This window comes from Patagioenas fasciata, chromosome 8, assembly GCF_037038585.1.
Source record: "Patagioenas fasciata isolate bPatFas1 chromosome 8, bPatFas1.hap1, whole genome shotgun sequence".
NCBI lineage: Eukaryota > Metazoa > Chordata > Aves > Columbiformes > Columbidae > Patagioenas > Patagioenas fasciata.
In genome coordinates, this window is record NC_092527.1 from 26,157,725 (window position 1) to 26,184,067 (window position 26,343).

The following is a 26,343-nucleotide window of genomic DNA, read 5'->3' on the forward strand; positions in this document are numbered from 1 at the left end:
TACTGTCAATTACTGGAAATTTACTGTTATTATACAACATTAAAACATGCAGACTAGTTTACAAATGCAACTCTAATGTGAAGCATCTACATGTTAAAAGAAATGCTGGCAGTTTACAATACATAAGCCAACACACCACAGCTGCAGGTTAAGAGGAAGATAAGAACCATGGGGTTCAAAACAAACAAAACCAAAACCACCCACCCAAACCCAGTAGTTGAGACTAGCTTTCATACACTAAAGAGGCACTGAAATAAAGCTGTTGCCTGTTACAAGACAAGGGAGGGAAGCATCCTTTCCTGACAGCACAAGACTTATGACATAGCTGCTAATGTTTTAGCTAAATTTAATCTGGTAATAAAATGAAAGTCATATGTAAGCTTTTTTGTGGGAGGTACTTATACATTTGTTTTCCACGTATCAATGATTTATTTGAAGTATCCCAGTCAAAAGACAACTATTTACTTCATAGAAACAGGAATCAGACTAAAAAGTAGGTACAAAACCGGAACTTATTTACAGCTAATTAAAAAAAATAAAATGGTAGTTAATAAGGCTGTCAAAGCATTTTTCCACATCCCTTTCTGCTGTTTTAAATCTACTGAGAAACAGAAAAGGATCTCTTATATGACAACATAAAACTCTAACATATAGCCATATAGCACCATAATCTGCAGGTTTTTTTTTTTTTTTTTTTTTTTTTTAAAAAGTTAACATTTTTGCAAGCTACAGCATACAAACATTGGATAAAGGCAGGACATCACGCAGGTCAATATTTTGATCCAAATTTGCATCAATGTATCAGTATATACAGAGATGGAGAAAAACCAAAGAAAGTTATGGCTCAATAGACAATCAGACATAAGTATTTAAACCCAGGTTATCTTAGTTCAGTGATCTTAGAGGAGGCTTAGATTTGGGAAGAAGTGATTCGGTCATATCCTCTATTTTGTTCTTCTCCACTGTAGCTGCAGATCTGTTCTCTTTATCCTTTTTGTGACTCCTTTTGTGCTGGGATTTAAAGAAAATGCCCAATAAATGATCCATGTTTAGAAAACACAACGAAATTAAAGACTACCTTCTCAATATACAATGCAGCAGAAAAAAAAGTTGGTAGAACTCCTGAAAAAGGTTCCTAATATTGTATTTACTAAAGAAATTTATCGTAGACATCTAAAAGTTCAGCAGCTACTTTTAAGGTATCTATAACAAGTAAACACAACCTCCCCCTCACCCCAACCAAACCGAAGACTAATATTATCAGGGCTTTACCCTGATACAGTAGTAGAGGAAGAAGGTCAAAAGAAAGAAAATAATAATTAAAACAAATTGGTGAAGAATCAGGAATGCTAATACTTCTGTCTGACCTCTAAAGAAAATACTCCACATCTAATTTCAACTTCTCCATTAAAACACATGTGTTTATGTCAAGTAAATTATGACTATTTTTTTCATGCAGGATTATTTGCTGTGGAGTTTTCTGCTGTCTGTCCAGCTTGTCAGAAAATTGTATTATTTTATCTGCTGTTATTTTAGCTCAAGTTTAACGAGGTATATTTTATGGGATTTTAAAAAGTTGAGACTGCACTAGATGACAGGTGATTTTAGACTACAGTACTATCATGGAACAATAATTTTTCTTCAGTCTTAAATACACAGTTGTTTGAAATATCTGAGGAATTTACCTGAAAAAAGGGAATACCACCATTTGCATGGCAGCATATATTTGTATCCACTAAGGATCTGTCACTAGCAAAGCTTTCATTGGATTCTTGCAACCCCTCCTCCTCTTCCAACTGGTCCTAAAATAGAAGTTTTCAGAAAAGTATACTTAGTGTCTGAATTTCCTAGGTGAATGTAATAAGCATGATCAGATCTATAAAAGACATGGCGCTTCCATTTTTGACAAATGGAAATGAAAGTATCTAAATTATTAATGTCTTATTTTTGTCAAAAGCTTAGCACACGTGACTCCAAGTGCCCTGTGAAACACAAAGACTTCAACAGCTCCAGGGTTCTTCTCAACTCTTCACAGTGGCATAAAAAAAAAACAACCCTCCTGAAGATATGAAAACTTCACTGAAGAATCTCATTTGCCATTCATATACATACCTGATCTGCATTATCCTCCACCTCCTTTGTCATACTGTTTAGCATAGCATCAACTTTTAATTGCTTTTGCCTTAATTGCTCCAGTAAAATTTCCCGGGGTTCTGTTCTCACAAGTGTGACTGGGTAGAAGTAGTCTCTTCTCTGTGGAGTTGTCCCTTCAATGAAGATTGTACAACTAATGAAAGGCACTGTAAACACTTTCAGCAATTGCTTTAATTACAGATCCTCAATTTTACATTAACTCAATACAGAAATCATGCCTTGTTCGAACCATTGTTCTTTGCATGCACCTTAAAGGAGGTGCAAGGCTACTAGTTCTGTCTCCATTAACCTTCACTCATAAACTCTGCAACTTCAGATTGCATTCTGTAAGACCATTATGCCCCAACCTACTTTAAATACCTGTTGGAATATCGACTTTAAGGTCCTCTTGCAGGAAACAATTAACTTGAGTCAGTCCACGCTGTGCTTCCTCATTAAGGGCAAGCTTCTGCTCCCCAAGTATCTCCTGATCAACCTTCACCTGGTCAAGGAGGTCATTTAGTACCTTCTCCTCAACAGCCTTTTGTCTATTGATATGGTCAACAACTTCAGCTATTGCTTTATCACAGTTGTTTTCATTTTTCTGAAAACAAAACAAACAAAACCATCAAATTAACAGCGAAGTTCGGGTTATGGCCTCTTTTCTAAGTTGCAGTGCACAATCAGTGACATGACCTGGAATGAAACGACTGACAGATGTCAAAATGAAAAGTTTCAGTGCCAGGTTTACACTCATTTTGAGAACTATCTTCAGCAGAGAGTCAGTTTCTTAGAAAGTATGATCATTTTAGAAAGCTACTCATAAGAATAAAGGTGATGCCATCTGGTTCAGATCAGACTCTTCATGCTTCTGTGCCAAACCCTGCACAGAATTAGGACATTCAGGTGAAAATCCTACAAGCACTAGAAGCTTTATGCATTTGTAGGAGAAAAGGAAAACATATTTAGCCATTCACATTAGAATTGAAGTCCTGAAGTGTTGAGTAGGTATAAGAGATACAGGGGTGTCTTGAGACCGCAAAAGCTTTTAACACTTAGGTTTTTCTTTCTAGAAGTCAGTAAAATGTTGGATTTGTCTATTTCATTACCTATTATAACAACAAAACAAGAAGGGGGAGATGTGACATTTGTGATGGAAATTAAAATTAGAGAAATTCTCAGATAAGAGGTCAGAAGTAGTAGAAAAAATACCTAAAAGAAATGCTTTCTCTCATAACATTAATCCCTCTGACCAATAAAGTCATCTGCATCCTCCAGAATATAGTCTATATTTGATCACTGTGCAAATCTACCAGAGACATTACTGGCAAATAAAGCTCTAGAATTAGAGATATATACCAATGACATGCAAAAACTCCAAATCACAAATTAAAGTTAGCTGCATGGGATCAATTAAGACATCGTATTTTCAGATCATTTGCACTTCAAGTTCAAAGTCTTCCTCTTAAATTAAGCTTCTAACTGCATCTATTTAAGCTGAGTGATATGAGTCAAAGATCAAAAAACCCCACAATCCAGTTCTGACTGTGAAAACTTCTTTCCCCTACAAATTCTACTGTCAAAGGTTGTATGAAAATGTTGTATTAGGCTACAAATGACTATAGGTACCTTTTCTAGACACTGTAGTTGCTCTTTCTCATAACTGAAGGACAATAGCTGCTGATTGGTAAAGTCGACTATCTGACCAGCTGTAAATTCACCCCATTTATCAGTATCCTGAGATACATTTTTAAGATTGCTGAGAAGCTGTTGACAGTGGTCAGTGGATTTTTCCAGCATCATCTTGTTTTCAGCATTTATGATCCTGAGTTCTTGAGAGACATTATCCAGAGAGGCAGTAAATTTGCTGTGATTCGAAGTTGTACTGCTGACTAGGTCTGTTGTTTTCCTGCAATATATTTTTAACAGTTCAGAGATTGATAGGTGGATGTTAACACATTCTACATTTAGAAATATTCAAGACCAGAAACAGTGAATTAATGGAGTTCTATCAAACCAGGTAATTATAAAGTTGTTGCTCTATTTAGTAAATTCACCAATGGCAGCACTCAAAGTAGTAGATTCGTTAAATCCCCTGAAACAACCAAACAACCAGCTTTGGCACGACCATAGGTATCTGGCCTGCAACTGAATGAAGCATGCTGCAATAGATACACTATTATACTTCAAGTTATGACTTTATGGTATGAAGTTCTTAAGTCCAGCCATACTGAAGGCTGTTCATCAGCACACTGCCCCCAAAACCATGGTCTCTTATCTGCAATATGCTCATGAGACAAGTTTGAGGAAAAGCCTTGCAGAGCTACCTTTTACTCTGGGGAAAGGTGAACTATGCTCTACATTCTCTGGCAGAACTCAGCTCTAACACACGACTTGTCCAGAAGACTTTATATGCATATAGATATGAAGAGCATCTAATTTTGCGGTCCTCTTCATACATAGTTTTATCTTGCATCAGTATACACCAAAAGTAATCTGCTCCTTACAGGTGAACATTTTCTTGCACAGCAGTGATGGTGGTCTTCAAGCTCCCATTTTTTGCAAGTACATTATTTAAGTTCTTCTGAGTCTCCTGAGCAAACAGGTCAAGCTGGCTTTGCAGTGAGGACATTAATTCAGCTGTGCTCTATAAGAAAAATGTCATACATTTCACTGTTATTCTACACTTTAAAATCATTCTTAAAGGGTTCTTGAATGCCTCTATTAGAAATGCAGCAAATAAGACCTCTGTTGTTCTAAAGCTGAAGGTACAATTTTTGTGTAGAGAACATACAGGCACTTTGCTTTTGGAAATATACATAAAGGCACATATACTGGACATGTTTAGAGCCAGGGTAAAATTGTTTTCATTACTTTCCTACATAAGCTTCTTAGAGCAGACCAACAAAGGCTGAGAAGAATTAAGATCAATGTATTGTCCTAACATTTCTTCTGATACAAACACAATGGTTTACTGCTACAAAGAGTTTAAATCAAGGCAAGCAATCACAATTTGTGTTGGGATTTCATCTTACTCTAAGGATACCTTCGCATGTGCAAGCCTTGTCATTTCCATTTCTTCTTTTAAATTCTCACAATCATGCTGAAGCTGAGCAAAAACACTAGCTGTTTCTTCCTGTAAATTTTTCAGAGCGAGAGAAAGATCTCCAAAGAATGTATCCATCTCCTTATTATGACTCTCCATCTTTGAAAAGAGTTTTAAATAAAGTTAGAGATTTGTCTTTAGGTGAGAACTGTATACTTTTCTATTGCATAATTTCTATAGAAATCAACTCTACCCCAAAGACATTGTAAAAAGGCACTAATAAAGTATCGTACATAAAAAGGGGAAAACAACACTGAGAGTAACCTGAGGCTATGGACTAGAACTTGGTGTGGGCTTTTCCAAAAACAAAATTTGGCATGGAAGGTAGAAAAAATAGGAAGACACAGACAAGGTACTTGGTTAAGACAAGAGCAAGAAGCAAGAGCTGGCAAAGCCATGGGTTGTTTGCTGTCTAAGTCTGAAAACCAATAAAAAGCATCTAGACAAGGGGAGTTGATTTCACATGAGTTGTAATTGACAGAAGTGGAAATTTTTTCAGTCAGAGCAACAGTTCATCAGCAACAAAGGCTCATTTTTGACAAAATAGAAAAAAAGGAATGGAAGAGTGAGGCTGAAGTTCTACATAAACATTATGAGATAGACCAGAACTAAAAATGGAATCTAAGGACTTTTTTTAAGTGTGCTGTTGTCTGCACTTATTGTTAACAAGATACAGCATCACATTCCCCAGGAGAAAGTTTGGTATGACAGCAGGAGAAACTGAAGGTGATAAGACTTGTCTAAGTTGGTTATTTCAGATTAAAAAAAAAAAAAAAAGACCATATTAAAGATATTATCAAGTATTTGTAACATAAAGCTTCAAGCTTCCACACTATACCATTTTTCTGTTGCACTTATGTGAGCAGTTGTGCCAATATAGGTAACAAGGTAACAAAGTACACCAGGCATTCAGTAGTGGAACAGAAGTCTGAAAGAAAGACCTAAAAGGTAGAACTCATGGGACAGAATAGAGAAGGCCAGAACGAGAAGCTGAAATGCTCTGACACTGCAGCAAAACCACCAAAGGGTTTTCTGTATATTAAATGAAATAGGAAAGCACAAGGTAAATAGACAAGTCATGTGCATTACCTTGTCAGCCACAGCAGAATATTTCTTCATATTATTCTGAAACTGACAGTTTAGACCCAATACAAATTCTACCATTGGTGTTAAGCTATTTAATGCTCTGCCTAATCCAGATGTGTGCTCCTCCTAGGAAAAAGAGGTAAGAAAACAAGTAAAACAGGATATAACTCTTCCTTCATCTACTTTTGTAAGAAGCTATCCATATACATATCCATATATTTTGCTATTACAGTATTTGTTATATAGCACATTACAGCTTGTGGTGGTGACATGGGAGGGGAAGTAGAGAAGGACATAATAATGGCCAAAGGCTGAAGCAGAGACAGAGAGCATCAGAATATTGACAGAAGCCCTTTTGATTGAGAACATATACTCATTTTCATATACTTAAGTAATGTAAATTTACTAACAATTAATCTCAGCAGCACAGCTTTACAATCAAGTGACAGATTCTCATGTTGTGTTATTTTTTCAGACACGTGAGAAACTTCAGTAGACACCAATTCTTTAACAGAGGCAAAAGATGCTGATACAACTGATGCAATAATATTAGCTGCTGAAGAACTGGTAGACAGGAGTTCACCTACAAAAGAAATCAAGAAGCATTAAATTTTTCTTTTTAAATTTTCACTATAAGATAGGCACTTTTTTATTCCTCATCACCTTATTGCCTCTTACAGCACAGGGAAGATGTTGATCACCCCAGATACATCATTATTATTGGTGCAACTGTAATTATTCCATTACGTAAAAATAAAGTCTCTTAGACTTCAACAGATCTGTTTTAGAAAGCAGGTTTTTATACTATTGTTGAAAAAATTCAGAATGACACACTGACACAGGTCTTACACTCACCTATAAAATTTGTGTAAGATGTCAACATCTGTCGCTGCTTCAAACTGTTTTCACTAACTGAATCTTGTATTTTGCTGAACAAAACATTCATTTGTCCTGCAAATGTATTTTGGATGATAGCATTGTGTTGATCGACAGCCTTCTTACGGTCCAGTTTTGCATGGAGACCAGATACATCTTTTGTAGTTTCTTCAACTGTACTAAGTAACTATAATTTTTAAAAGATATTTTAGTCTTTAAAGAAGTCAAGCATATATTATACAACCAAAAGCTACTGTAGTTCTGAGTTAAAGGAGAAGCTATCTCCCTAGAAAGACAGGTGTTTCCCTTTACATCAAATTACAACTGTTCTTAATCCTGGTGTTATGTCATTTACAGTCTTAGAACACAGGAAAAAGTTACCTAACAGAGAAACCTTATTCTAACTTTGAAATTAAGGCATTAATAAAGGGCATCCTCAGAATTTAAGGAATTATCATTTATCAAAGAATAGTAACTGAAAAAAACTCCTGAGCAGTTCAACTTTTTCTGAAAGATTTACCAGTAAATATATTCTTCAACAGTACTCAAGCAAGAGATTTCCAGTACTAGTTCTGTGATAAACAATTCAGAATTTGAACGTATAGCGGATTCTTGGTTTTGCAGTCAGTGTAAACAATTTCCGTACCTGTTTCTCTCACACAAACATTCCACAACTCCCATGCAAAAAAAAATAGGCGTGCCCTCCCAGTGTTACAGGAATCTGAGTAGAAATAAATTTCCCTGTTGATTAAAGACACAAGTTTCATCTCTTTGCTGTTCAAATAGCAGGACACTCATTTTATCTCCCTACGTCAAGCCTGTTTTGATAATCATGACCAACCTACAAGTACAAACCTTTACCCTACAATATAGAGGTGACAGGGCAACAGTTTCTATTATTCACTCAGTGAGTGTAAATTAGTCCACACACCTCTGCAAAGATTCTGCTGTTTTTCTACCTCAGTTATATATAACTTACTCTTCTGTAAGGCCAGCCATAAGCTTCTAGTAAAGAACACTACTTGTTCTGCAAAACTCATGACAACAGATTCTGCAAAACGCTGGAACTCTCATGACAAACTGGCCTGAGGAAAAGTTACCTCCAGACCAACCAGTGTCTTTAGCAGTCAACTGCCAATATTACCACAGTGAGAGTCCTGCAACCTTAAGTAGTACTTTTCATCCTAATATAATTTATAGAGAGAGAATCCTAGCTTTCCATCTTAAAATCAGGTTTTGTTACTCTCACATCATGTTTTAGCAACAATGATTTCCTTTAACAGCCCATGAAACTCCTGAACATGGGAAGCTACTATTCCAGTCAGGTGCAAGAACTGTGACAACCTTGCTAGCTGTGCCATGAAGTTTTTGTTCCGTGTTTTCCAAGACTGAAACCACATATTCTTCTTCAGCCAGATGAACCTTGGTTTCTTGCAGATCTTTCTGTGTTTCTTCCAGTTCTTTCTCCTTGATTTGCAGATCTATTTTACATTGTTCAAGTTCATTTTTATTAACTGTGAATAGCTCAGTGATCTAAAGTGGAAGATAAACATCAGTAGGCAACACTGCTTTTTGCAAGTTCAACAGTCCCACTTCACATCTCTCAAATTATGCCAAACACCAAAAGGCAAGTTGTCATCTACCAATGTAGTTTCAGCTGTAAGGTTCAGAGGTCTTAAACCTAGACTATAGATTTGTATAGTCTCTATATTTACTGAAAAGAGCAAATCAACACCACTTCCACTGTAATAATCCCTTGCTCCCCTGCTCAAACCACATGACAAAACAACTGTTAGAGCACAAGTCAAAAATCCCACTAAACAAACCTAAGCAAACAGAATGGAAACTCGGTAAAGCTGATAACACAGAGTAGTTACATATTGCAGCAAATTAATTTCTGCATGTCTTTTAAGGAGGAAGCTCCCATTTTCTGTGTAATTTGTTAATGGGAACTCACAGCCTCTGCTCTCTCCCTCATTCTTTGCTCAGAAATAGGTATCTGTCAACTGAGATAACCATTTTACAACCAGATTTTTGCTGAAAACCCAAACAAACTAAAGGCAAAGTAGTAGACACTAAAGCAGCTTTTAAAAAAATTTTTACATCTTGCAACTTGAAAGGATAACTTCAAGGATTAGCGAGCTTCCACTTTTGACTAATTAGGGAATTTTAAGAACAAAAACTCTTCACACTGTTCTTTGCTCAAACTTTTTCCTCCTTCCTCAAAAATCTCTCTAATTTTTTGGTAGATTTAAGCCACAGTTGAGAAATGTCACTTACTCTTTTCACTTCTTCCTCCATGACACTGATTTTGTCAATGTATTCTACAATTTGTTCTTCCTGAACCGTCAGCTTTCCATTAAGGGCTCTCAAGCAAGGATTAAAAAAAAAGCCAAACAATAAAACACAACACCAAAAACAAAGAAATAAGTTAGTCAAATAAGAGCTAATTTCAAGACTATCTATTGTTTTTATACTACATACTTAGTAATTTTGAAAAATAAATATTTCTAACTTCTGTCTAAAAAGCAGGTAATTTTCACTTAATGCAGAAAGGATTTAAGATAATTTTCCATTTTAAACTTCGTGTAAACTAGCCCTCTTACAAAGTGAAGTAAACTATATCAAATTTGCTCTCCTCTATGAGCTTCCACTGAAAGAAACACTGCATGAGGTCAGTCTGCATCCTGACTATACTTATAGTAAGTTCCACATATAAATAAAGTCCTCAGTGTAAATCTACTCTTTAAGCTTCTATCTGTATAATAATTTCTGAAGAGCAAGTTGACCAGTCAGGTAAATTCTCCAGACAGTTTTCAGTTTTCTGGTGTGAAAATGGATCTGAAAGCATTTTGGTACAAGGACGGGTACAAATATCTGAAATTTGTTGTCAGTCATTTTATAGAAATTGTGAAGACATACTCATAATTTTCAAGGGAAATATAGACTCCATTTTTTTCTCGTGTGGCAGCAAGATCGCGCTTCAGGCGCTCAATTTCTTCAGTATATTCCTGCATAAATAAACAATCACATGTAAACCTGGAGATTTCTACTTTGCTTTCAAGATTTAGCTTAACAGATACTTGACAAATATAGTGCTCTACGGAAGCTTTGCATAAACACAAGAGCAAAGCACTTCTGTTCCAAGTAAGTCGAGTATAGCACCATGTAAATTTATACCATTGGATACATGTAGAGCATTGAAACCTCTCATTTGAATCATACTTGGCATCATATAACAGCTCACAATGGGAATCACAGCCTCTTTAGTAGCACTCAGTTACTTTATATTGGCTCTTCATTGATACTTAATGACAAGTTCACTTTAATTTGGGCCCTTTCTAGGTAATGAAGCTGATAAAACAGCAATTCCACAAAAAAAATATCCAGTGTTCTTTAGTGATTCTCCACTAACTTCTAAACATGTAATCCATACTCAGAGTCACAGCTAGTAGCAACAGCCCTCTACCCAGCTTCCGTCTTTGCAAGTTTCAGCCTCTGCAAAGTGACTAATGCTGTAGCAGTGGAGCAGTTTAGTTTGAAAGCATCAGTTCAGTGATTAAAATCACCTCAGAAAAGCAATGCTACTAGTTATGGCTTCAGCGCAACTTCGCAATTCCCGCACAGCAAAACCTATGTTAACAGAGTCAAACCTAGCCTGTAACTTGATCTGTGAAGATATGTCTAGCTTACCTTAATAAGAGCTTTTTTTGTTAGCTTCTGATTAATTTCAGGCTTGTTCATTATATTTTTTGCTCTGTGGGCATATTCCAGTGTACTCAATGTTTCCTGTGACAAACAGATGTACCCTAGGTCAAGTTGAGGAGTTAACTCACATTATTTGTATTATTAGCAAAATATAATACCTATTTTAGAAACAGATCTTCAGACTTAAATTTACCTCAAGATTTATAGATGCAGGAGAAACTGTGGCAATTATTGATGTTTTTGTTCGTCCCCCAAGAGAGTCTTGAAGGATTCTTGTGAGTTTAGATTCCCTGTATGGAATATGTGGGGCTCTTTCTACCAGAGCCGTAATAACTCTTCCTAGTGTCAGAAGAGACTGGTTGATATTTCCAGCTTCACGAGCTCTTTTGTCGACTGCACCAGAACGACCAATGTTTTCACTTCCTGCAAGATCAACCTGAAAGACAAGAGGAAGGAGATGTTTCTGTCCCCAGTCACCCTGAAGAAGGCTTGCCCCATAGTGTTGCAGAACACAACACACATTAACTGGCTTACGAGTTGTTCAGGAGACACTGGGTTGACAAATGGGACAGACATTTCTCAGAGTGACAAATATAGTTCATATTACTTTATGAAAGACAATAAATAAATAAATAAATCCCACCTTAGATTCTCAAGAGCATATGGTTAAATTACTCCACTTCATTACTTTAAGAAAGTCATCAATTAAATTTCATTCAAATACTTACCAAGTTTAGCTTCCCAATTTTAACAAGTTCTTCTCCATCTACTGTTGTTTCTTTCATATGGATGGTAATTGAAAACACAGAGTGGGAACGGCTATAAAAGAATTCAGTTTCAGACAGACATTCCATTAAAGCCAAATGATCTGCTTGCTTCACAACACTGCTGCGAGTTGGGTACTCACGCTCTTCTTAGAGAATACATTTGGTTCATCAATTTGGACTCAGACATTTTCAACACACAAAGTTCTTCTACCAAGTATACTTTTGTGTGTATACCTATAAATATGGTACTTAAAACAGTGATGAAACAATCAGATGACATTTGCCTGGCAAATTTTATCTTATTTCAAATAAAACCAAGAGAAATACTTGGTTTTTATTTACATTTGTGTGTTCTCAACTCACAGACACATCAAGAAAACTGGCTTGTAGAGTTTGGTGTTTGGTTTTTTTTTGTTTGGTTGGTTTTTTTTTTTTTTTTTTTTGGTTTGTTTCTTTGTTTTTTTTTCCAATATACTAAGAAGAGTTTTACAGAATGTGAGATTAAGAAATTTAATTTTCTTTATTCAGGCTAAAAAAATCTGCAAGTAGCTGAATCCCATATTAAAATTACAGAAGTTCAGCTTTTATTCAAAACAGTACTACATTTTAAGATTATTTTAGCTTGAGCTTATTCCTTTAATAAGTTTCTATATATGTCAGTTTCCTATTGTAGAAAATTCAAGAATAAGAAATCAGTAATAACGATATTTTTGATCAAGGTGTCTCTACTAGATTCTAGTAGCCTGCATTACCATACATAAATAAAACTAAAAAAAAAATCCCTCAATCTTATTCCCAACTTCCACAATTCTGTTTACAAGTTTTTAGAAGCTGGGCTTTGAAAACAGGGTCTTGTGTTGACCTGTAAAAAAACAGATCTTAGCAGTATTTTGAAATTAAAACTTTGGTAACAAATTCTAGTATACCATTTTCTACTGCTGGTGACAAGAGGAAAGGACACTTGAGACACGGACACCAAATATTTATTTAGTAAACAGGACTGGAAAAAAACCCAACCAGCCATAACAGCTAGAACAAAGACAACCCACCTCCCTAATACAGGCGCATTATCTAAACAGCTTCTAAACTTGAAAGAACTACAGCCTTCTTTTTGAAGAAGCATAATAACTACTGAAGAGAATATTTATCTCATGCTAGTCCATGCACATTTCAGTAACATATCTCTTAGACTGCTTTCGTTTCCATAGACATAGAAAGCTTTCAAAAAGTTAACTTCCTAACTTTGAGTTATAATTACATTACAATACTCTAGATGCCAGATTAAGAACAGTTAGCAGTAGGACAAGGGGGCATGGGCTTAAACTCTGCCAGGGGAAATTTAGACTGGATATTAGAAAGAAATTCTTTACAGAGAGAGTGATCAGGCATTGGAATGGCCTGCCCAGGGAGGTGCTGGACTCACCGTCCCTGGAGGTTTTTAAACTGAGATTGGACATGGCACTTAGTGCCATGATCTAGTAAATGGACTGGAGTCGGACCAAGGGTTGGACTTGATGATCTCTGAGGTCTTCTCCAACCCAGCTGATTCTGCAATTCTGTGATTCTTCTACTTATATCTCAGCTACAACTAGGTGGAATTCCACGGCTAGTGTTCCAACTAGGCACTGCATTCATAACAAAGCAAGCAAACTCTAAACGAGCTGCAAAGCTTATGTAAACAAACAAACATACATGCAGAGAGAAACAGCTTGCCCTCTTGCAAGATGAAACTAGTTCAGATTTTATAACGTCCCTTCATACACCTATTGCAATATATCACCCTAGAGGATGTGATAAGGAAGAAGTTCTAACTATGGCTTTCTAACCCACATTTGGCAATCTGAACTGCGATACACAATCTCAAGATCATGCCAGGTTTGCTCTAGCTTCAACATCTTGTACTTCAGTACTTGTACTTCAGTAAGGTCCTGTCTAATAAAACTAGAACAAGACAAAATGTGTGTACCTGGAATATGCATTCATGTAAGTAGCTGCAGTTGTTCTTTTTGCTGCACCCCTTTCCAGGATTTGGTAGACTTCATTTTTGTTATGTACAGTTATTTCTTCCAAGCCTTTAATAATTACACCCCTCTGTCAGAAAAAAATGCATAGTTATTATACATATTTCAACAATTGTGAAAGCCTTGAGATAACAAATTTTGAAAGATGGCACTAACCTTGTTTCGAGGGTCATCAAACATCTGCAGTCTTTCTCCAACATCAGAAGTGGGATTCAGAAGATCAAAAAGCTCCTCATTATAGATTTCCAAAAGAGAGACTTTAACCGAAAATTCAGTACCATTCTCCGACAGCTTTTCAAATATTTGATGCAATGTACGGGGTATTATACCTGCTAGTGGATCCTATAAATTAAAGTGAAATATTTAATTCATAAAGGTACTGAAACAGATTTGGGGGTGGAGGTAGAATTTCAGCTAAATAGTCTGATTTGATATAAGCAAGAATACCTTGGACAAAGATAACCTTCCATATAGAGATCACAAAGATTTGTATAGTGCGTTCAAGATGCAAAGTTTGATTTTCATATAAGTGAATGAGACCATTTGTTAATTTGCAAACATATAAGGAAAGTCAACTGCAGATTTGAAAGGCATCAACTTTTGGTTTTCTTCAGCCTCCTGCAATTTCTCATTTTGAATTATAGTACAAATAAGAGAAACCTCAGGAGTGAAAAACATACCTCTTCCCAAGTGTATTCTTCATTGGGTGACCGCTCTCCTTCCATTGTGAAGGTCTTACCAGTACCAGTTTGGCCATAACTGTGAGAATAAAAAACTAAAATGTAAACAAACTAAAAGCCAAATAAAATTTCCTAATAATAATTATTGCTTACTTACGCAAACACTGTACAATTGTAACCCATAATAACTTCATCCAAAATGGGACACACAACACTCCGGTACACATCAATCTGCTTTGCATGAGCTCCAAAAACCTGTTGAGGCACAGAAAACATATCCCATTTATCTGTACAGTAATGCATAGCATCACCCAGTACAGTTCTCAGATCATATTAGAAAAAATGTATTAGCTTGTTTCTAGAACTTGACAAGCAGTTACCATATCGAATGTGTAAGTCTTCCTTGATGTCTTATCTGTCACTCCTCCAGTGCGGACACTGACTTCCTTTCTTGTCTGATCGCAGTCTACAACAGCATAGGAGCTTGCTTTACGTTCTGAGGCATTAAAAGGCCTAAAAAGACAGGAGTTAAGAATATTGGGTTGATGTATTTGCTAACAAGAACATAAACTGACAAAGCAGTAACATCACTCAGTTCAAACATCCAGGATAGTGAATTGGGTAAAAGGAACATAAAGCTTTTAACTTAATTTGTTTAATAATTGTTTAAGGAAAAGCTGACACAATTTGGCAGTTTCCAGACCTTGTTTCTTCTTCTACCCACTGTGGGACAAACCAAGTATCTATAGCTTTTAGTTTCTTTACACATGTATTTTTTAACAAGTCTATAAACTCTTTTGATATAATTTAGATGAGCACACAGCTAACTTGCATAAGAAAGTGTTGTTTAATGGCAGAGGGGTGGAAGATTAAATGTACCAAATAGTTGTATAAATAAGAGTCTTAAAAAAAGGAAAAACTTATACATGAAAATTAACAGTGAATCAAATAATAAACTTTAAAAAGTCTTTATTTTTCGCTTATACAGATGATGAAGCCTATATCTCGCACTGATGACACAACGATCTAAAGCACCAGAAATACTAAAAGACCCTACTAATAGCGGAACAGTAGACAGCAATACCATAACATTTATAATGCCGATGCATTTGAACAGAATTTGTGAATTGTGAATATAATTTCATAAAACAGATTAGAACATCAGATTTTTTTTTTTTTTTGGGAAAAAAGTCCACATACCTTTTTATTCTGAGCTTTAAGCAAAGTTTAATAAAGGTGTAATAAGCATTTAAGAAAGCATTTTGTTTCATCACTAAGTTAAACTAAATCTGGTGCACAAAATTTTCCTTAAAGGGACACTTGCAACAATTTATCCAAAAAAAGGACAGAAATCACCACAGGCTGAAAATTAAAAGAATGAAATTCTATTTTATCACTCATTTAGTAGTGCTACTGCACTGAATGTTTATGCTACCTGTAGAGCTGACCTGAACAGTCAACTTGAAAACAGAACTTCTACAACCTCAGTAATCTTTAAAATATTTTGATAGTAGAGGCACTTCAGATGCTGTATCTTTAAACTAGAATGTTTTAAAAAACAAACAAAAAAACAACCCAAAAAACAAACAAAACCACAAGTGCACAGTATCTTGAGTTTCCTGACTCTTGTGGTTAACATTTCTTCCTCAACATAACACTGAGGATGAAGTGTTAGATTCTGAACAGACCACTACACACATCGGTGTAAGACTGGTGAAAACAGAAGATCACTAAAATCTTGTTCACAGAGGCAAGTTACAGCTCTGGTTTTGCAACTTTTAAAATAGCAGGAGGCTGAACAATGAATATATTCTACTCTGCAATAACATAACAGTGAACCAGTCAAAAGCATTACAATATGATATCCTGCAAGTGGGAGGCTAGAGAAACAATTAATCCAGGCTGGAACATTCATGCAGATGATCACCATGCACCACTAGGCAAGCAGCAACCTGGCATGCCATGGTGACATTTGATCACAGGTTCATCCTGTTTGGTATGAAGCGTATTAACATGCATTATTAACAATATTAATGCATGCATTCTGAGTTTCTGAATTAATATTTACAAAAGCATAGTGAATGTGTTGCTTGACAAGGTTTGTGATAAGCTCAGACACATCAAGTTTTGGAAGTAAATTAAGACAACTGCATCTGTCTACCTATCTGTAAGAGAAGTAGAACCTAACTGATGTAGAAGAAAAAGGTAGAAGGACCACTTACTAGCTGAAACACACTGAAGTTCTATTTAAAAGAAAAGCTGTACAAGAGGCAAGAGCAAAGGTGAGCTATAAAGTTTTTTATAGATTAGAGACTAAATCTTGATGTAGGACTCGGTCTACGAATTGCAACAAAAGCAAAACAATACCGATGCTACTATCATATTGAGCATTGTATTTAATTAAAATCTACAGTGATACACAGTGAGGCTATTCCAGAACAGTTGAAATTAATCAGATGAAAAAGAAAATTATTACTCTTGACAGTGTTTTAAACTCCATTGCTTGAGTAACATTATCCTTTGTTTGCAATAGACTCGTCTTACATCAACACTTTCACCAATCTCATAACATCTGCTTCAGCAGCTTTTTAATTGCGTTGCAAAAATAAGAGAAAAATGCATTTTAATTTCTGTTTTCATTGTGCATCTGTAAAGGTAGAACTTCCAAGCATGAGGATATAATGATTGCAAAACATACTAGTAATAATAATATGTAACCTAACAACTGCCGTTCTGGCTCAAAAAAAGCCTTCCAAAGGCCTTTTTGAACACGACTCTTAACCATGAGCAGTACTACAATTTTAACAAGCAACACTCTAAGAACATTTAAGACTCAGTATCAGTGAAGAAGTCTTTAAAGTCACTCCAAAATTATGACGATAACCTAATTTGATGGTACCTGAAACCTGTCACAACATATTAAAAAAAAAAAATTATCATATAAATCAAGGTAGTTTGTCATTATTACATAAGAGGTAAAGCTCCCTCAACCCCTCGATACCTTTTAGTCTGAATTCAAATAGTCTGCATTAGTAAAGTTATATAAAAGACTGATAAGTGCAGCAAAAATTTTATGAGCTGTTAAATCGTAGCAGCTTCCCACAGAAGAAAAAAATTCGGTTCCGTTATTTTAGTCCCTTGAATTGATATCAACCATACTAACCCATCCAGCCCTTCTTAACCTTCCTACATAGCTTCATACTGGGTGAATCAAATTAGGAAGTTGCAACTTTCTGCCTTTTTAAACCGTAAGAGATTATTCACAGCAGCGTTAATCCAGCGGAAGTGCCGATTATCTCTGCCGGCTACCGGGCCCGCCACACGTACAATTAATGCCTCCGACGGGCATTTTAAAACGCAGTGACGAGCACCGTCTGGGTGTCACAGAGAGCTCTTCAATAACGAGACACTGGGAGAAACATCCCGCAGTTCGGTCATCCATCATGGCTCTGAGGAGCAGAGCCGCAGACTGCACGGCGCCCCGTCAGCCTGCCACACAAGGGCGGCCCGCGCTGGCCGGGCACACCGGGACCCCCGAGGGACAGCGCAGCAAACGCTTCAGACCGTAGTCCCAGGGGGGCTCAGGAGGCCGGGTTCACCGGCTCCCCGCAGGCCCCTGCTGCGGGCTTACCGCCAACGCTTGCCCGGGGAGGGAAAAGAAGACCGCCGCGCCTACCTGCATCGCACCACCACCTGGATGTTCTTGCCCTTCTCCTCCTTCTTAGAGCCACCACTGCCCTGGAAGGTGAAGGAAGCCATGGCGGGCCCGGGCGCGAAAACTGCTGGGGGGAGAGAGGCGAAACGCTGACCGCGTTACTCCGGGGCGCCCGGGGCTCGAGCCAACCGGCCGGGGGCGCGCGCTCTGCCGCCGACTTCGAACCACGCACCGCCCCCCCGCCCGGCCAATCAGCGGGAGCCCGCGGAGCACCACGGGACTGATTTTCAAATTCTAGCGGTGACACAAGCGCACGACGGCTGCGGCGGTGCCGCCCCGAGCGCAAGGCATGCTGGGAGCTGCCGTGCCGAGCCGGTCGCTGTCACGTGACCGAGCGCCGGCGGACGGGATACTTCCCGGCAGCACAGTGCTGCACAGCTCCGCCCCGCCCCGCCCCGCCCTAGCGCGCCCACGGCAGCGCACCGACACCATGAAGAGACCGAGCGGGTGGCGGGATGGAAGCGGCACCCCGCGGTCCGGGACCGGCGGGGCGTGCATTTGCGTTACGGCTTCTGAGCTGCTCCCCCGCACTGCGGTGGCGTTCTATCTGACGTCCAATTCGAACGTGCTGCACAGCTGTTTTTTGCCACCAGTACCACGCGCGCTCACGAGGGGGCAGCGGGGAAACTCCGGCCTCTTTGCAGCTGCCGCTGGACACCCGTGTTTGTGAGGGCATCCGAACTGCTCACTTCGGTCATCTTTCTCCGAGATGCACGTCATCCTTGCAATCTTTCGTCACAACTCGAGCCCCCGGCCGTCCTTTCTTCTGTCCCCACTGGCTCTCCCGTTATCCCACGTTTTCTTTAAACGTCACGTTCAGCCTCGAAGAAGCAAGCCATGCAGCGCCGGGCGGTTGGCGGCTGGTAGCGTTACCGGGCCCGTTTAAAAGCACCGTGTTGCTGCTGGCGCGACAGAGCGCAGCGTCCTCATTCCCGGCCGGGCACCTCGCTGTCCCCACGGCCACTGCCGGGCCAGGCAGCTTCTGCCCCCAGCCATGCCCGCGGAGCTCTGCTGTGTTGCCTCCGTGCCTGCTTGAACTCGGGCTGGTCCCCAGCGCAGTTCGTCACCACCACTCTGAACTGCACAGCTAACTTTCAACGTGTTTACGGGCTGGTATTGCCTGCTACATTATTGGGAAAATCCTATGTCAGAATGAAAATAGTTAAAGGCTAAAGACAAAACTCTGCAGGGTGTACCTCATCCTTCCTTTTATTTTGAAACTAGATCATGTCAACTACTCAGGAAGTACAAGTTTGCATCCTCTCACTAGCAGTTTAATTAATGTCACCCTAGCTTTTGTGTGAGAGCTTCCTTTGAGATGTTTGAGATGGTATTAAAAGCTTCGCTAGGAGGAGATCTATCACAGGACAACAGGTCTTGTGGGCAGACGGGAAGAAGCAGATGTTAGAGAAGATGAGAACAAAGCATGTCAGACCAGTTACAACAGACCTGTACTGGCTCCTACACTCATACTGTTATCTATGTGTTATGGCCTACAGTGTTTTGTGCTTGTTCTAGGGCCTTCCCAGTTGCTGAAATTAAGATTACCCATCTCTAATTTTTGCAGCTTCTGCTCCTTCTCTTTCCTCTTTTTTAAAATTGGCTGCTTTGAAACTTAAACCTCCTCCATGAGTTTATTATTAAAGGTAATAACAGATGAATCCTAAGCCATAAGGTTTGTGGTAATTTTTCTGACAGTGACATGAAGCAGCATCACATTATGCTCCTCTACCATTTCTCTCAAAAGTTAAAACTATGTCAGAGCCAATCAATCTTATACTAGGCATAAATAATAGGACCTGAGAAATACACACATTAATTTATAGAGAAGGACATGAAGTGTTGGGTTCCTAGGCTGCTATGAGCAGAAATGGGTTTAGAAAACATCAACATTCAACACATTTGTCTGCCTTTCTAAATACAGACTGATGATGAGACAGGATAAGAACTGTGAAATCTTTACAGTGATTAATAACAATTTTTATTTCCAGTCTTTCTGAGCGAGTATTTTTTCTTTGCTCCTTGTAAGACTTTACTGCTTGCCTGCCACTGAAAACAATACAATCTTAAAGTATACACAGCATATAAATATACCACAATGAAAAGAAAACTGCTTTGCAAGGACAGACATTTGGAAGTTAGTAACTGCCAGAAGAATTACTGCCCTTCATCAATTTTTAACCTTTTGGCCTCAAACCTAGAAATAAGGCAATGATTCTGTAGAAAAAACTTGTAACAAAGCACTTAATATTTATACACACAGACGTGTAAGGAATCTGTATTTTCTAGAGCTTAACTTTCCAACTAAAATGAGTTTGGTGGGTTGGTACTATTTAGACATGCTATTTTTTTTCCTATAATGAAACAGTAAAAAAATTACAATAATGTGTTTTGTTTCATTTAAGTGAAAATTTAACCAAGTGAGAAAACTAATTTAAGATAAAAGTGATATCTATTGCAAACATACTGAGACCACCCTTATTCTTATTTGCCTTCTGTATTCCATACGTGCTAAGAACAAAAATAATTCGTATAGACAATTGTGTAGGAGCGACTGACAGACTGAAAAGTCAAATGTGGGTATGTGAATATAATGAATCTTTACCTTTTGCTCTATATGCCTTCATAGAGATCATAAAAAAGAATGCAGCATTGGAACACCAGAAGTCTTTTCTTCCCATTTCTGCCTGTTTATTATTTTCTAGTATGAAAGCTTAATTTGCATTAGTCAGAATTTTGCTCACAATATAAACGTATCTCTCACAAACACAGAAGAAAATAAGAGCTCATTCAGACACGTATTTAAGCAAAAGGAGTTGAATCTGGCTGATAGCTACCTTCTCCATAGCTGTGCTAAGTGGAAAACATATATTTCTGGTAATCAAGTTAGTTTAAAAAATGCATGCAGTTTAGTAGCTGCAGCTCTGTTTTACAAGGTCAATTTATAGCATAGGTCATACATTTTCTTAGACTAGGTAGAGCCTACAGATACTACTATAGTATAAACACAAACTGAGTAACAGGGAACTAGCATTTCACAAGCAATAAAAATAAATACAATCAAAAAGAAACAAGAATACTTAGGATAGTCTTAATAGTGATTGGGAGAATAACCTTTAAGAAGGCACATACATCATCTATGACAAATAGATTCTATTTTTATTTAAGGGAGACAAAAACATTAGAGGAAAATAGATTATGTAATACCCACAACTGCCAATGTAACGACTTCAGTAGATATTACTAATCCCCACTTACTGATCAAAAAGGATAATCTTTCACTAAAGCTTGCCAACAAGAAGTCATTCTATCATAGGGATATTCAGAGACTATGCATGTCTCAAAAAAAAGGCAGTGTTTTCCTAGGATTTCTATCAGATGACCTGGATAATTATAGGTATGAAGTCCTGACAAATAGTAAAAATTGTTGACACTAAACATGATTAGATAAGAATTAAGAAAGGTTATAATAACGGAGAGATATAATTAATACAAATTACAAGTTTGAGTGAGACTTCTTCAAGGCTTAGTAACACTTGTTTTGATTACTAAGATGCTACACAGGGTATGAGCTGTATTGAACATGTGGAGAGTTTAATATTGTTCAGTATTACCAGTGACACAGGAAGAATTTATTAATTGCATATTCACATTAAAGGGGAGTTAACCTGCACCTCAGATACACATAGAGCAATTTCTAGCCTTTGAACAGTCTGTTCAGTTGACCAGTAATATTCTAAACTCTGTCATGTCCACATACAGAAAATTAAACAATAAGGACTTGCACAAACACTGTACTGGTCTATTCTCAGCTGAGGACAGGGTTCTCCTTCAGTCAAAGTAACAGGATAACGATTTCACTGTTAAAAATAAAAGATACAATAACTACCTTTTTGTTAAAAATTAAGGACTCAATGCTTGTCAGGCCACACCTTGAACACTGTGTTGTTTTGGTCCCTGCTATAAAAAAAGATGCAGACAGGCTGGAGAGAGTACAGAGAAGGGCCACAAAGATGATGTCCTGGTTTTGTTAAAAAACAAGTTTCTCTTTTAGCGAATTTTTGCCTGTCAGCTAAAGCCTTCATATTAGCTGCATTTTCCTGGAGAACCCGACACATGTTTTGGTTAAACCTAGCAATGGAATGCAAACTTATTGATAAGCACGGATGGACATCTCGCGAGAGGGGCAACGAGAAACTGGTGATCGAGAGACTGACCAACGGTGTATAACATTCCATTCACGTGAATACTTCATATAAAAGTGGGAGATCACGAGGATCTCGGCCCTTTTCCCTTTTCCCTTTTGCCTTTTTCCCTTTTCCCTTTTGCCTTTTTCCCTTTTTTCCTCATGGCTGACTTTAGGAGAGGACCTTGCTGGTCGTCCCTGCGAACTGAGGCCTAGTGACAGACTGAATCCAGCTCCGGTTGGCTACAGAGTCTAATCCAGGACTTTGGGTGCTGGCTCTGCAGTTGCTGAGACTTACAAGATTGGTTTTGTATATTTTGTATTATTTTCTCTATTCTTATTAGTAGCATTAGTAAAACATCTTTAACTTTTCCAACTCTCTTCTCTCTGTCCTTCTTTCCCTCCCGATCGCCCGTCCTGAGTAGGAAGGGGGGAGAGGGAGGGACAAAAGGGGGAAGTGAGGGGGGGAGAGGAGGTTAACAATACATCTGCCAGGGTTTGATTGTCACCCCGCAATCCTAACCCTCGACAGATGATCAAAGGACTGGGAAGCTGCCATATGAGGAAAGGTTGAGAGAACTGGGTTTGTTCAGCCTTGAGAAAAGCAGGTGAGAGGAGACCTTATCACCATGTCCCACTATTTAAAGGGTGGCTACAAAGAATATGGAGTCCCCCCTTTTGCAAGGCATCACATGGAAAAGACAGGGGCCAATGGGTACAAGCTACTCCCGGGGAGATTCTGATTGGACACAAGAAGGAAATTTTTCACAATGAGAAAAATTTGTGATTAGAATAATCTTCCCAGGGAAGTGGTGGATTCCCCAGCATTGGACACTTTTTAAGATTCAGCTGGACAGGGTGCTGGGCCATCTCATCTAGACTGTGCTTCTGCCCAGGAAGGTTGGACCAGATGATCCTTGTGGTCCCTTCCAATCTGGTATTCTATCATCATGATGATGAAAACCCAAATTGGTTTCAACTAATCAAGGAAAACAGACAGAATAAAGGACATCTTTTTTTCTGCCCGTGTGCCAGATCACTGTTTAACACAGACACAGATGTTAGCACTTCTACATCTTTTTATAGTTATGGTCACCATAATAATAGCAGGGGTGTATGCATTTGTGTAATCAGCTCAGAGTAAAGCTAATAATTTTCCATACACTTACCTATTTTCAGTTAAGGCATGCAGCTGGATGACATCCTTTACATAAAAAGAAATGGAACAATGAATGGGAAAACTGGAAACATCTAGACTTCACAGGACCCACTGAAGTCAACAGGAAATGTCTCCTTGGTTTCTCATTATCTTTTGACTTGAATGTTTTAAAATGTAATTAAGTCAGTGTTTTCATACTAAGAGCAGTCAACAGGTTATCTTTTTTCATATATGCCTTGTTATGAAATGGCCACAATTTATTTTGGAGTGGAAATAACCATCATAAGCTATGCTTTTTTCAGCCTGAGGCCAGCTTGCTACAAAGCCATTTTATATACAATTACAGTTCAAATTTAATCCAGAATTTTAGCTAGGTGCAAAAATATGCTTCCATTAGAAGCATATCAAGACTGTACTTAGAGTTTTACATTTGCTGCTGCTTGCTTTTCAAGAATAATATAAAATACTGGTTTTATTCTAAATTACTTGTAACTTGCCTACTTTGAGGATCACTTTCCCTGCACTGTACAGTTACATCACATATCCTGAAGATGCAGCTCCATACTGCTACTCTGTAAAGCTTCCTCATGGGAAGTTTGGAATAATTCACACACTTACTATAAATCACACTTAAATTCATTTGATCTTTTGGACCACACCTGTTTTTACACAAGGGCAGATGAAGAAAACAGGACTAAAAGCACAAATGGTCTACGAGCAATTAAAGTTTCATGGGGAAATCTTAGTTGCTGGACTACACCGAGAAACAAATTTACTGAAGGTCCTCTTTACTTTTGCTGATGGTGTCATTATAAAAATGTCTTTAAAACATGGAAAAGATATCCAAAATACTGGATGAGTGTAATTTTGGCTAGTATAAACTGAAACAGAGAGGGGTTAGATTATAAGAACACAATCTGCTCTGAATAAACATCAGTGCCATTGAACAGCTGCTAAATAAGCTTACTGTGGATAAAATGGGTGTAAAGTACAGTAGGCGTGACCTCTATTGCACACCTCTGCTGCAATAGCTATATTAGATGCATGAGGACATGCGATCTTTCATCACAACTACAGAAGCAGAAGCACTTGCTTTAGATGCAACTATTAGCAGACCACTCGAGTTTTCCTGCTGCAGTCTACTTTGCTCTCCCAGGATTGTCCCATGTATATCCTAGGCAAGATCTATAGGGAAAGGCAGGATTTATCAGAGCAGCTAAATACACATAAGGTCAGTATTAGCTAAATATATACATTCCACTACATTAGGCTAGCAAACTCTGTCAGGACCTGATAAAGGAATAAACTGCCTGAAACTCTGCATACTTCTGTAGCTTTTACCTCCACATGATAACTGATACAACATACCTACAACTTTTGTTAACAATAAAGGCAGAAGCATTTCTACTATACATCTAATTTAAGTGAGCAACTTTACCACCTCTTAATCCTCCAGTTGCTTCAGAGAGCAAGGAGACAGATCACTAAGAGGCACCCATCTGGCAGTGAGCTGTCAGACACAGCGGTATTACCTTCTCTGATGCACAGGCAATAGGGCAGAAGTAAGATTTAAGATCTCACTATTTATCCTGTCCTACTTCCCTCCGGCCTGGTCTTGACTTATACATACATTAGAAAACGGAAAACAAAACAAAACATGACAGACTGCCTCGAACTAGAATCTTATCAGGACAAAGATATCCATTTTCATAGGCATTAACATACTGTGTTAAAATTAGGCTCCCACACAGTTCTAAATCCAGCCAGTTAATTTAGGTGAAAACTACCAACTGCCTTGCTCCAACCAGGATTAGTTAACTTGAGAGACAGGTCTGTGTCTAAACTGAGGCCAGAAGCGTGGGTGCAATTGATGTAGACAGAAATGCTCTAAACTGGGTAGCTCAGGTACTGGTAAGAGCGTCTCTATAGCAGCACAGACCTCAGTGGAAAGCAACAGCTGAATGTCAACCTCAGTTCCCTGACAGATTTTGTTGACCATATGGACTAGGGAGCTGCCATTTCTAAAAGCTCATTTGACCAAAGGTGACTAGTTTAAAGCTTCTTCCGATACATCTTCAGTCTCATTTTTGGGTAAAGAGATAACCTTGGCTGACATGTCAGGTTGCATCTTTCTACCTTTTTATGACAGGAGGAGGATTCTGTGAACTTCCAGCTGTGAGACACCCCCTATAAAAAAAGGCAAGCAGTGAGGAAGCTTGAGATGATATCTCCCTGGACTAAAATCAGGCATTAAATGTAGTACTTTTTTTTTTTTCTGCTTAAGGTTTGAGAAATAAGACATAGAAAAATAGATACATCTGAAGAAATCACATTACTAGGACTGCAAACAGTGCTTTGTTTCCTGGAAAAGAATTAAAGCAGCCAGTCACAAGCACAACTCTCTCACAGAGAAATCTCCCCAGAGAACCAAATACATGGAGTTTTGACAGAAATTCAACCTTATGCAGCATTTACACCTCGTCAACCCATCCTGCGAGGAGAGCCCTGTGTCCGAGGCAGCGCGGCCGCGGTGCCGCAGCCCCCTGCGGCAGGTGGGTGAGTGAGGCTCCCGCAGGGGGAATTCTCGCCCCAAGGAGAGAGAAGATTTTGACACCCGCTGCACTGGGGAATCTGAAATCTCTGCCACTCGGGTACGCACCGCACCCGCATTACTCAAATTACGAGGCGTCTAATTACCTTTTGTCTTGGCTTTCGCCGGCAGGGACGCGGAGCCCAGCGACCAGGAAGCGGGCGAGCCGCTCCCTCCGCGCCCGACCGCACCACGGTCCCTCCGCTGGCGCAACCTAGCCCCGCGGCCGGGACACCGGCGGGGCCGCCTAGCTGCCCTTCCCGCCGCGGCCCCGTCCGCCTCCGCCGGGAGCGGTTCCCCGGCCCCGCCGCCGCGA

The 26,343-nt window shown here is 38.7% G+C and overlaps 1 protein-coding gene across 2 annotated transcripts; it reads right to left on the reverse strand.

Moving 5' to 3' along the window:
* On the reverse strand, positions 1 to 26,300 carry KIF11 (kinesin family member 11). 2 transcript variants are annotated; one of them, XM_071812007.1, is made up of 22 exons: positions 26,135 to 26,300; positions 14,758 to 14,890; positions 14,535 to 14,632; positions 14,378 to 14,456; positions 13,854 to 14,039; positions 13,643 to 13,767; positions 11,638 to 11,728; positions 11,103 to 11,345; positions 10,895 to 10,990; positions 10,124 to 10,212; positions 9,482 to 9,569; positions 8,546 to 8,734; positions 7,181 to 7,388; positions 6,736 to 6,908; positions 6,329 to 6,451; positions 5,180 to 5,338; positions 4,641 to 4,780; positions 3,763 to 4,042; positions 2,515 to 2,737; positions 2,113 to 2,267; positions 1,686 to 1,802; positions 1 to 1,011 (listed from the first exon to the last, which is right to left on the reverse strand). In XM_071812007.1, the coding sequence occupies exons 2-22, from the start codon at positions 14,758 to 14,760 to the stop codon at positions 886 to 888; spliced, it is 2,991 nt and encodes a 996-aa protein (XP_071668108.1). In that variant the 5' UTR covers positions 14,761 to 14,890; positions 26,135 to 26,300; the 3' UTR covers positions 1 to 885. The 2 variants fall into 2 exon arrangements, with proteins under 2 accessions (XP_071668108.1, XP_065699401.1); XM_065843329.2 differs by lacking the exon at positions 26,135 to 26,300 and adding an exon at positions 18,054 to 18,287.
* Positions 26,301 to 26,343: the final 43 nt, after the last annotated feature.